General features: G+C 42.1%; 1 protein-coding gene across 1 annotated transcript; it reads left to right on the top strand.

Moving 5' to 3' along the window:
* Window positions 1-1,002: 1,002 nt before the first annotated feature.
* plek (pleckstrin) lies at window positions 1,003-8,670 on the top strand. The gene is made up of 9 exons (XM_056292053.1): window positions 1,003-1,062; window positions 2,360-2,515; window positions 2,819-3,000; window positions 3,917-4,008; window positions 4,301-4,485; window positions 4,841-4,945; window positions 6,416-6,499; window positions 6,634-6,706; window positions 6,873-8,670. The coding sequence occupies exons 1-9, from the start codon at window positions 1,021-1,023 to the stop codon at window positions 7,010-7,012; spliced, it is 1,059 nt and encodes a 352-aa protein (XP_056148028.1). The 5' UTR covers window positions 1,003-1,020; the 3' UTR covers window positions 7,013-8,670.
* The last annotated feature ends 3,378 nt before the right edge of the window (window positions 8,671-12,048 follow it).

The raw sequence follows: 12,048 nt of genomic DNA on the forward strand, positions 1-12,048 counted from the left end.
ATCACAAAAACACCTGAGATTCACACATTATAAGTAAACATTGTATAGAAGGAAATGTTACGGCATAGCGTCCGCCATAGTCACCTTATGGCCTAAAACATCTTCACAAATAAAAATAATTTCTCCATTCTGTCACCCGAAACTGGAGGATTCATCACTTGAGTCATTTCACACTATATAGCCGAGCTATTGCAGTGACGCCACGTATAGTAACTGAGTCAACGTGTTGACAGAAATTCTCACGGTGACAACTTCCTTCCAAGCTGTTAAACAACATTGTAGAGACCACTTCCTGTGACACACCTCTTAATTCGACGTGCTTGTGATCTCACACAAAAGCATACTCTGCATTGAAACATGTGAAACTTTTTTTTTTTTAATCAGATATCACTTTAGGCGTATGTTGCATTCAGGGGAAGAGGAACCTTACTTTCTATTAATAGAAGAACTTATGTCTGGTCCATCAGCTGTTTACTTTACTCATACCATGGACATGATTGAGTCAAACAGTTAGGATGTGTGTAGGAGGAAGAGGGATATATATACTTTTTTTCCCCCATATACTTGTTATGTAACTCTCAGGAACTGTACAAACGTACAAGCAGTGTAGGCAACAAACCTGCCTCTGAAGTTATATCTACCACTACTACCTTCAGCTGCTCCCGAAGCGACATAAAAAGTTGAAGTAACTGAATCAAATGTCATTCGGCCAGTCTGAATTATTCTAAAGCGTTCCACCCAGAATTAAACACAGACACAGCTATTATCAATATCATAGTAAACAGGAAGGAAACCGACCAGCGAACATGTTCATAGGCCCCACAACACTACTTCCCTTTCTCTTCTCGTGTTGAGTGTGTGTGTGTGTGTGTGTGTGTGTGTGTGTGTGTGTGTGTGTGTGTGTGTGTGTGTGTGTGTGTGCGTTGGGGGCGGGGAGTAGTCTTTTTTTTTTTGTTCAAAAACCCCCCAAGAGACAAACTGTCATAAAGTCACAGTCATAAAACAAAAGACAGCAGGGCGATGGAGCCGCAACAGATCAGAGAGGGATATTTGGTCAAAAAGGTATGGACGTGCTTGCAAAAAAGCACGTACTTTCCATTATACGTATTCAGTGTTTTCTAGATAGTATTTGCAAACCTGAACTTTAGTTTGAGAACTATTGTCAGCATTTTTTTTTTGTCTTTGTCAGATTTTGTCATTTTTAATTTGCGACGCTGCACAAATGGCAATGCAAAACTGTCAACTAACTTTTGAAATGTTTTGCCTTGTGCAAACAAATTTTGGCAGTTTATGCTAAAGTCAGACTACACTTTGGTCATCTTCTGAATTAATAATGCACCATACCCTTGGACCTGCACCGAGCCATTATTCCTTTTCCTTCTGAGACGTGAGGGCATGCGATTCAGAGTGTCGTAGAGGTTTTACTCCATCTACACTGTTGCGTAGTGGATATTCACAGCACCGTCTGCCTCTTCACAAATATGCATTATCAACAGACCACGCATGAAACAATCTGGCCGTTTCGTGGTACCCACGCATTTGCAAACCGAGCCTCAGCGTACTTCTACGTAATGTTCAAACAGGAGTACCGTTTCCTTTTCATGGTATATTATTCAAAAGATGAACGCTCAGAAGAGTAAAGGATAGAAAAACAAGTTATTTTGCGCAACATTATCTACACTGTAATGTCAAGCTTTACCCAGTGCTGGGGAAATATTAGCTTATGAACGTCATACCCTATTTGGTAAAGACGATATGGGAGATGAGGGGGGAGGAGACAGCCAAGGCAAAAATGACCAAAAGGAACAGGATATTGTGAATAAAACTTCCAGTAGCTGAGGTAGTGAAGGCAGAAACAAGCACATTTGGCATTTTGGCTCCTGAATTTGATGAGGTAACTTTTGACCTGCGGTAAGGAAACAAGCAGGTTTGCTGGACATCATGCGTGTGCAACAGAACAGTAACAGCTCCAATGGTGTGCAAGGGAGGCTTTATCCTCATTCACACTCTTCTGCTCTTCCGGCATAATTGAGAAGACCTCAACTTGCCTTGCCTTGCCTATATTCTCAGGGCATTCTCATATTCTCATAAAACAAACCAGCAAAAAAAAAAGGGGGGGGAACCAGGCATTCAAATGTTAAAGGCTGTACTTGAAACAGAAATGCTTTTGGTATGTTTTCATACGTAGAAGTGGTTACTACTCTCGCTTAAAGCAGCACCTATGAACGCTTCATCGATGTACACTGAGACTGGCCCCGTGGACAGAAATGTAAAGTGAGGCAAATCTAAAAGCCCGCGAATTCACTGCAGCCTAATACTGGTACGAATGTCTGCCATAAGCTGCTGTTCTCTCACCCAGGGCACCCTGCTAAACTCCTGGAAGGCAGTGTGGGTGGTGCTGTCAGATGACGGAGTTGAGTTCTATAAAAAGAAATCAGACAGTTCCCCCAAAGGAATGATACCTCTGAAGGGAGCAACACTCAACAGTCCTTGCCAGGATTTTGGCAAGAGAACGGTAAGAAAACATCCAGTTTACCTGCCAGGCATGGATTTGTGGCGGCTACCATTCAAGGTTACAGTAGGCCCTCGTGACGACACTGAGTCATTATCATTATTATCGACATCATTATTAGTAGTAGTTGTAGTAGTGATAGAGGAGACACTTGCATTTACTTAACCTTTGCTTTTAGGAAATACAGTGTTGATATTTCTCATGTGACGCTGACTTTCTTCGCATGTGAGCAAAAGCTAAGGGATAACCTGAGATAACACATGCAGCCCTGCTAACCCTCCGGATGCAATGTTTTGTTTTTTTCAGATGGTTTTCAAATTGAGCACAGAAAAGAAGCAGGATCATTTCTTCCAAGCCTCTCATGTGGAGGAAAGAGAGTTGTGGGTCAAAGACATTAGGAGGGCCATTACCTGCCTGCAAGGGGGCAAGACGTTTGCCAGGAAGTCCACAAGGAGGTCCATTCGCCTGCCCAACACTGTCAACCTGAAGTAGGTTCTCCAAAATGTCCTTGAAAAACGTATTGGGGGGCAGATGTATGGTGCTATGGTCTTTAATTACATTTTTTTTTTTTGGTTGGTATTTCCGTGGGTAGTGAAACTGATCGCTCTGGTAATAAATTTTTAAAAAAAACCAAGCCTACATACCAGGGTCGACAATCTATTCGGTCTCTTTCTGGATAAAATACACAATATGGGGCGTCCGAGTAGCGTAGCGGTCTATTCTGTTGTCTACAAACACGGGGATCTCGGTTCAAATCCCTGTGTTGTCTCCGGCTTGGTCGGGCCTCCCTACAGACACAATTGGCCATGTCTGCGGATGGGAAGCCGGATGTGGGTATGTGTCCTGGTCACTGCACTAGTGCTTCCTCTGGTCGGCTGGGGCATCTGTTCAGGGGAGAGGGGGAACTGGGGGAATAGCGTGATCCTCCCACATGTTACGTCCTCCTGGAGAAACTCCTCACTGTCAGGTGAAAAGAAGCAGCTGGAGACTCCACATGTATCGGAGGAGGCATGTGGTAGTCTGCAGCAGAGGGGGTGGCGCAGCGACTGGGACGGAGAAAAAGGGGGGGGGTCCTAAAATATAACACACACACTTTGTTTGCAAAATTTGCCAGTGTCATATGAGGGCATCAAAGATACTGACATCTCATATTGTGTTGCCAACACTTTGAGTGAAGTGTCTTTCACCAATAAAATATGAGCCGAGTAGAAAGTTGGGTGTGGTGTTCTATTAAAGTATTGCCACTTTAAGCCCCCCACACTACCGCCTCCTTTTCTCTCTCTATCTTTTTCAAAATGTTAGTAGGCGCACACGGCATTTACTTAGTCTTTAATGGTGAAATGTAGTCCTATAAAGGCCACCAGGTAACTGGCGTCCATGTGTGTGTGCTGTGCATTTTCTCAGTGAGCTGTTCTTGCTGATGAAAGACCAGGATGACGGAGTGAGAGAGTTAAAATTGGAGAAGGAGAAGAAACTATACCACCACTGCTTCACCGGTACCACAACACAGCCTACATTGTCTGTTTGATCAAGTGGTCACAAATCTTTGTAGTCTCCCAAACCGGACCAGTCTCACAAGACGGTCACAATAATCTCTCTTAAAAGATGGATCTATATGACCAGCTTGTAAGTTTGGTCTGGCTCACGAGGATTTGGCCTCTCGCTGCTCCCTGTTATCTAAACTGTACCCACCCCACCACCAACTCCTTCACCAGGTCATCTTATGTTTGCCCTTTTTCCTGTCATCTCTCCTCTTCTTCTCTCCTTTCATTGCATCCTTGTTCATAGGTGCCACCGTAGTAGAGTGGTTGATTTCTAAGGAGAAAGCAAGAAATAAGCCTGAGGCGCTTATGTTGGCAACAGGGCTCCTGAATGAGGGTTTCCTCCAGCCAGCAGAGGAACTGTCCAAGCAAGGAGCTTTGGAAGCAATGGCATCAGTCTTCATGGATGAGCCAGATGCTTTTTATTACTTTGTAAGCAGAGCCAGGGGGCTGTTGTCATTTGGTAACGTACTGTTAGACAAAAAAAGTGTGCTGCCCCATGCAGTGACAAAAGAGTGTACATGGCTTTAAAAGTGTGAAGGTAGATGTAGCGCCTTTCTATAAGGTTTATTTTGTACTTTTCAAAGAGCAATCCTAATCCTATTTTACTCCTCCCCCTGCAAGAGGAGTTTCGTGAAATTAAGTATGAATGACGCTATGGGATAGTCATTTGAAATTCAATTGTAGTGTAATGTACTTGTGTGTGTATGGTTGTGTGGTGTCCCAGAAAATCACATGCGTGTACACCACACTATATTACAGTCCTTATGTTATGTGTACATTACAGGCAGACAGCGGGTTTTTCTGCGAGGGCTACTCCAGTGATGAAGATGTGATCGTGAAGGAGGAGTTCAGGGGGAACATTGTAAAACAGGGCTGCTTGCTGAAGCAGGTGAGACAGACCAGAACCTAAGGCAGACACACTGGTACACAGACACACATAACTTTTTTATATTAGAAGTGCCATTCTCGATACCTTTTCTGTAGCAACAGCCATTCAATGTATTAGCATTCTGTAATTTCTCCTCTATATGCTATTTTTTCCTTGGTGTCGGCAAAACACCAATTCCCAGCAAGGATTCAAATGTAATGGTACCCGCATAGGAAATGCAGTCAGCAAAAAAAGGAAAACAAAAGAAGAAGAAAACAAAAGCAGAACAAGTAGAAGTAGAAGAAGAAGAAGTAGAAGAAGAAGCAGCAGCAGTTTTACTTAAATATTTGATAAGAGTTTATGTTTTGCTCTATTCTGAAGATGACATTGTTGACTAGTCTTCTTTCTCTAAAATATGCACACTACCCCTTGATTATCATGCTGGTGTTACACCAAAATCAGCAATGGTCAAAAATCGTGACCTATACATGAATGCTTTCTGAGTGTTCAAGATCAGGCTCATTTCCAATGGAACGCCTGGATTTGCAGTATGAAAACAAACGATCATGACCATGATGATGCCAAATCCACCAAAACTGATTAAAAAAAAATGAAGCCGAGTAGGTTAAGACATAAAGAAATTAAAAAAAATTATAATAATAAAAAAAAACTGAAGCCGAGTAGGTTTAGACATACAAAGAACTTAACTTAGTGGGATGCTCATCATAAAAACACAAGACATAAATACAATGTTCTAAAGCAGAAAAAAAGATAATCTGAGAATATCTTTAGGAGAACCTCCATACACCTGAGAATATCTAAAATGGTAAAAAGTGAAGTTATATGGATGTGACTGGTTTCTTTCTTGGCAGAGTGTATAAAAACCAACCACTAATTGCTTCACAACAGGACAAAATCTGCATATTGTGGGTCTCTACTATACAGTATTCACACATAGTATATAGTATTGCACTGTTGAGAAGAAAAAAAAATCAATATGAGTATATAAATATGTAATACAAGGGGCAATGACCAGAGTGGCTGATTTTAAATGACAGCATTTTTAAGTGCAATACAGTAAATGATGTATAAATTCAACATACAGTAAATTAGTCATCTAAATAATGTGTACCTATGCAGCCTGCCAGTTTCTACACAAGCTAATGATTGTTGACGAGAGAAATGGGGGGGGGGGTAGGCACTGAATTAACATAGTGGGGAAAAATGGGGAGATAGACTCTCAAAGTGTAACTGCTTTCAGTCCTCACGCATACCCAAGCCATAGGTTTTGCTTTTACAGACAAACAAGAATGGCATGCACCGTTACTGTGGGGGAAAGTGAAAAGAGCTATCTCCAATTAAGCTTTCAATTCACACCTTTGTTGTAAACCAGGAAGGTTAGATAAAACTCTTGAGTTTGGAGAAAAAGTCTGTGGTCGATTTATAGGACGGAGCACTTGCAAATCAAAGTAAACCGTTGCTCTGTCACAGGGACACAGGAGGAAAAACTGGAAAGTGCGAAAATTCATACTGAGAGATGACCCTGCCTATATTCATTATTATGACCCTGCAAAGGTAAGTAAATTCGCTTGGAACAGTTCAAAATGTTAAAGCTGCTGGAGAACCACGAGGAAACCGTTAAAGCAGATATCTTCTGATTGACATTTTTTTCTCAGTCTACTCCTGTATTTTCTCCTCCCTGAGTTTAGGGTGATGAGTACCCTCTGGGTTCGATCCATCTTCGTGCTTCCGTTGTAACAGCAGCGGAGTTCGTGCCTGATGGTGAGGGAGTCTATTACCACAGAATGTGCCTACCCTGATGGTTCCCCAATATGATGGATGGGAAAATATAATTGGTGCTTTCTATCAAAAGCATGCTTTATCTATTCCCAAGTCAAGTCATCTGTTTTAAATTTCCATTTCATCCTTTTTTCACCCCCGTTTTCAGCCAAGAGGTATGAAGTTGACGGCAATCTCTTTGAGATCATCACATCAGATGAGACTCACTACTTCCTGCAAGCAGCCACAGCCGAGGAAAGGAGCGATTGGATCAAAGCAATACAGACCGTGTCAAGAAGTGGAAAATGACACACACAGCGAGGCAACAGAAGAAAAAAAAGAGAAAATCTTTCACAAAGTATATGGACAAAAGATTCAATGTGGAAGAAATGCCGTTAACAGTTGATTTAGACGACAGTGGGCGACACGCTGAAACTAATTCTGATAGTTATTTGCAATAGGTATCTTTTCATTTGCTTGTTATTATTTTAATTTCCTATTTTTGACAAACACACAGCTTCAATATATGACTGCAGAGCAAAGAGAAGTTACAAAGCTGGAAGGGGAGTTTTGGTGAGAGGCCCAATTTCCTGACCAATGTGGGTTTCCTATAATTTCCTCCAGGCTCATCTGTTTCACAAAAGTTGCAGATATTAATAATCATGTGGTCCCATTCTGCTTGGGAGACTACACTTTCTCTGAATCATATCCTGCCTTTCAATTTTGCTGTCAGTTTGTGGTTCCCAGACCAGCCAGGCGTTATCTCGGTTAAATGTACCCCTTAAAGATAAAATTGATGTTTTGGTTGAAAATAAGTTTACTATGCTGTGGCATTATGACTTGGTTGCAACATCTATTACTACAAAGCTTTCTGTTGAAAAATGCTGAATAATGTTATTGTACCAATGTCTGGCTGTCTTTCCCCTTTCAACACAGATTAGGCTTGTAACTATCCAGGCAAGATGTGCCTCGCGACACACAAAGGCAGTTCTTGTCAAATATACAAAAAAAAAATTCAACAAATGAATCAGATAGTTGGTGCAAAATTTGTGTAATGTGAATCATGAAATGTGTGGAATACGGCTGCGATTGCATGCACTTCTGGGCCCTCGTGTGTGGGTAGTGTATTTGGACACAGGAGGGCGCTATAAATCAAGCTATGCTATTTGCAATGATTTGTTTGGCTGATAGGGTTCAGCTACATGTTTAACAAGTTGTTTTCTGTAATCACAAAACGTAGTGAAAACTAGGTCACATTAATCAAAATGTATCTACACTTGGTGAATTTAATGAATACATGTCATGAAATGACGTTAAACAAGACCTCATGGCATCATTTCAGGTCTCTGAGAGACTGAAAAGGTTTTGTTGCATCACATATTTACAATTAACATATTTAGTGCATGCTCTACTGTAGGGTGGAAAACTGGAGCATCTTTTTGTCTCTGTTTATAAAGATTACAAGAAGCATATATGAACTGAATTTGCATTACACGTAAGTGACTGTATTGATGCTGTAGCTAAAGGAAAATTCTGCTAAATCAGTACCCTTTTAAATTGAAATTCCAGCCATTTTCTGCTATTGAGCAGCAAGAAAATAAAACGGGTGCAGTCACGCTGAGCTGCATGTGACTCTTTCCAAGTTGCAATGAGGATGTTGTGCACACTATATGGACTTGGATTCAACCTCTTTGTTGCAAACACTTGTTGGATTCAGTGAAACAAACTTGAATGTTGATAGTACAGCCATTCGAAGTTATTTCTACTTGATGGAGCTCAAAAGAGTTGAGAGATAGGACATCCTTTTTTCTCCTATACTATACAAGGCATGAAGGACCAATTTTTTGGAGTCTAAATATAGATATTATCTTATACATTTATGAAACTGACACAGCTGACACACCATAGCTATAATTTACATGCATCGATTTGCTGTTGGCTGTTGTCATTTTGCTTCACAATATTAGTACAAGTAATGGCATATGCAAATAAATGTCTGACTCCTGGGAAATGTTCTCATTCAGGATGCTTGTCAGAAAGCTGAAGTCTGACTGCAAGGGTGTAGAACACCCTTTTAACATACTTCTTATGACTTTTGATGACTGTGAGACACCTCACAGGGCCATCTATGACATTACCTTAAAGGCACTTGAAACACTCAAAACAAAGGAAACTACTACCTCACATAAACAGTCAGTTCAAGAATTGCAGATATATCCTGACTCATTAAAAACAGCAGGCTACAGGCCCAATTCAGTATAAAGACCACCTTCACAAACGCATACTCATAGATAGACCTCTCTTGGAGAAATCTGCTGTTCAAGATGTGGTAAAAGGTGCTCCCATGCTGTTCAAGGAAACAGTAATAAAAACATCGATTCAGCCAAACTCAGTGGGAATCTATATTCCTCTGATATTACAGACAGCAGTGTTTCCATTGTCCATCGGTCTGTCTCAGTCATGTCTCCATCTCACTGAGTCTCTCTCACACACTTGGTGCAGTCTTTGTCCACCATTATCCAAGCCGTTTATCCCAATCGGGGTCAAAGGATGCTGGAGCCTATCCTAGCAGTCATTGGGCGGCAGGCTGGGAGACACCCTGGACAGGCTGCCAGACCATCACAAGGCAGACACATTCACACCTAGGGACAATTTCAGTATGGTCAATTCACCTGACGTACATGTCTTTGGAGTGTGGGAGGAAACCAGAGCACCCAGATGAAACCCACAAAACAAAACAATATGGTTATACCAACAGATTTTAAAACTAGAGAAGAACTAAATATGGAGACTGTTATAAATACACTGCTCAAAAAAATAAAGGGAACACATAAGCAATGCAATGTAGCTCCAAGTCAATCACCCTTTTGAGATATCAACCTGTCCAGTTAGGAAGCAACACTGATTGTGAATCAATTTCACCTGTTGGTAAATTGTCTAATTTCCACCAGGTGGAAATTAGACAATTTGCAAGACAACCCCTATAAAAGGAATGGATTTGCAGGTGGTGGCCACAGACCATTTGCCTGTCCTCATCTTTTCTGGCCGATCTTTGGTTAGTTTTTCATTTTGCTAGTGCCCTCACCACTAGAGGTGGCATGAGGCGGTATCTGCAACCTACAGAAGTTGCTCAGGTAGTGCAGCTCATCCAGGATGGCACATCAATGCGTGCTGTGGCAAGAAGATTTGATGTGTCTCCCAGCACAGTGTCCAGAGCATGGAGGAGGTACCAGGAGACAGGCCAGTACACCAGGAGACGTGGAGGGGGCCGCAGGAGGACAACAACCCCGCAGCAGGACCGCTATCTGGTCCTTTGTGCAAGGAGGAACAGGAGGAGCACTGCCAGAGCCCTACAAAACGACCTTCAACAGGCCACTAATGTGCAGGTTTCTGCTCAAACAGTGAGAAACAGAATGCATGAGGATGGTATGAGGGCCCGACGTCCACAATTGGGGCCTGTGCTCACAGCCCAACACCGTGCAGCCCGATTGACCTTTGCCAGAGAACATCTTGGTTGGCAGATTCGCCATTGGCGCTCTGTGCTCTTCACAGATGAGAGCAGGTTCACACTGAACACATGTGACAGACGCGAGAGAGTCTGGAGACGCTGTGGAGAATGTTCTGCTGCCTGCAACATCCTCCAGCATGACCGGTTTGGCGGTGGGTCAGTGATGGTCTGGGGAGGCATATCCTTGGAGGGCCGCACAGACCTCTACGTGCTAGCCAGAGGTACCATGACTGCCATTAGGTACCGGGATGAGATCCTCAGACCCATTGTCAGACCATATGCTGGTGCAGTGGGCCCTGGGTTCCTGCTCATGCATGACAATGCTCGTCCTCATGTGGCCAGAGTGTGTCAGCAGTTCCTGTATGTCGAGGGCATTGATGCTATGGACTGGCCTGCACGTTCCCCAGACCTGAATCCAATCGAGCACCTCTGGGACATCATGTCTCGTACCATCCGCCAACGCGATGTCGCACCACAGACTGTCCAGGAGTTGACCGATGCCCTGATCCAGGTCTGGGAGGAGATCCCTTAGGAGACCATCCGTCGTCTCATCAGGAGCATGCCCAGACGTTGTAGGGAGTGCATACAGGCACGTGGAGGCCACACACACTACTGAGCCTCATTTTGAATCGTCTTGAAGAATTTCCACAGAAGTTGGATCAGCCTATGTTCTCATTTTCCACTTTGATTTTGAGTATGATTCTGAATCCAGACCTTAATGGGCTAATGATTTTGATTTCCATTGATCATTCTTAGGTTATTTTGCTCTAAACACATTCCTCTGTCTAATAAATAAAGATTTTCAGCTGAAATATTTCATTCATCGAGGTCTATATTGTGTTTTTAGGTGTTCCCTTTATTTTTTTGAGCAGTATACAAGTAAGTCTATCATCATTATTTACATTTCTTTGATTTTTTTCTTCTCAAGTCAATGGCTTTGCTTTACTCTTAAGAGGATAGAAAAAAACTATAGAAAATATTGGAGCAACGGTCAAGTTAGTACTGTATTGCTCATAGGACAATTAACAGATTAAGTCGGTAACAAATATTCAGAGCTTTAAAAAGCGATGTTTAAATGCAACTCTGGTAATACTTTCTCTAAGGTCTTGTCTATCCGATGACAGAGATCTCACAGCTAAATCCATGCATCCGTTTTCAATAAACACTTTTGCAAGTCCCAGTAATGACAGCAATAGCAACATCCTCCAGCCCCCCTGGGACCTCCCCCCAGCAATGCGGGCCTTTATAATCCCTCCATCAACTCTTGTGTCTGCCCCGGGGTCTTCTATAGTGTCCTAGTATACCCCCAGAGGATGGTGTTCGTACTATTCACCAGAGGCCTGAACCACCCCCACTGGCCTTTTTCAATTCAGCCAAGCAGGGTCACATCAAGCTTTGGCAATACAAATATAATCCCACTATAATTTTACTCTTGCATTTAAGATTAACAAATTTTGATAAACCACAGTATATATAAACAAAATGATTTCATATCAATATCAGTTCCAAGCTATGCATGTTTTTCTTGGCAGCAAAACAGGAACATCAATCTTTTTGTTGAAAGCTGCACGAGGGGATGTTTTTATGCTAAAATGTTACCTTTTAAACGCTGTTAGTGTTGAAAATATCGCCCAAGCACCCATGAAAATTAAAAACAAACCAAAAACCTTTGTCACACTGAATTGCAGCTTTGCATGTTTGTCAATTGCCGAGCACAACAAGCGCTTTTCCACAAACGCTTTACTGCACACAGGAAGTGACGTATTTAGGTATTTCTAGATTAGCATTTATCTAATGCTATCAAAATTTAAATCGATTTGATCTTGTTGGTTATACA

This window comes from Lampris incognitus, chromosome 13 (assembly GCF_029633865.1).
Source record: "Lampris incognitus isolate fLamInc1 chromosome 13, fLamInc1.hap2, whole genome shotgun sequence".
Classification (NCBI taxonomy): domain Eukaryota; kingdom Metazoa; phylum Chordata; class Actinopteri; order Lampriformes; family Lampridae; genus Lampris; species Lampris incognitus.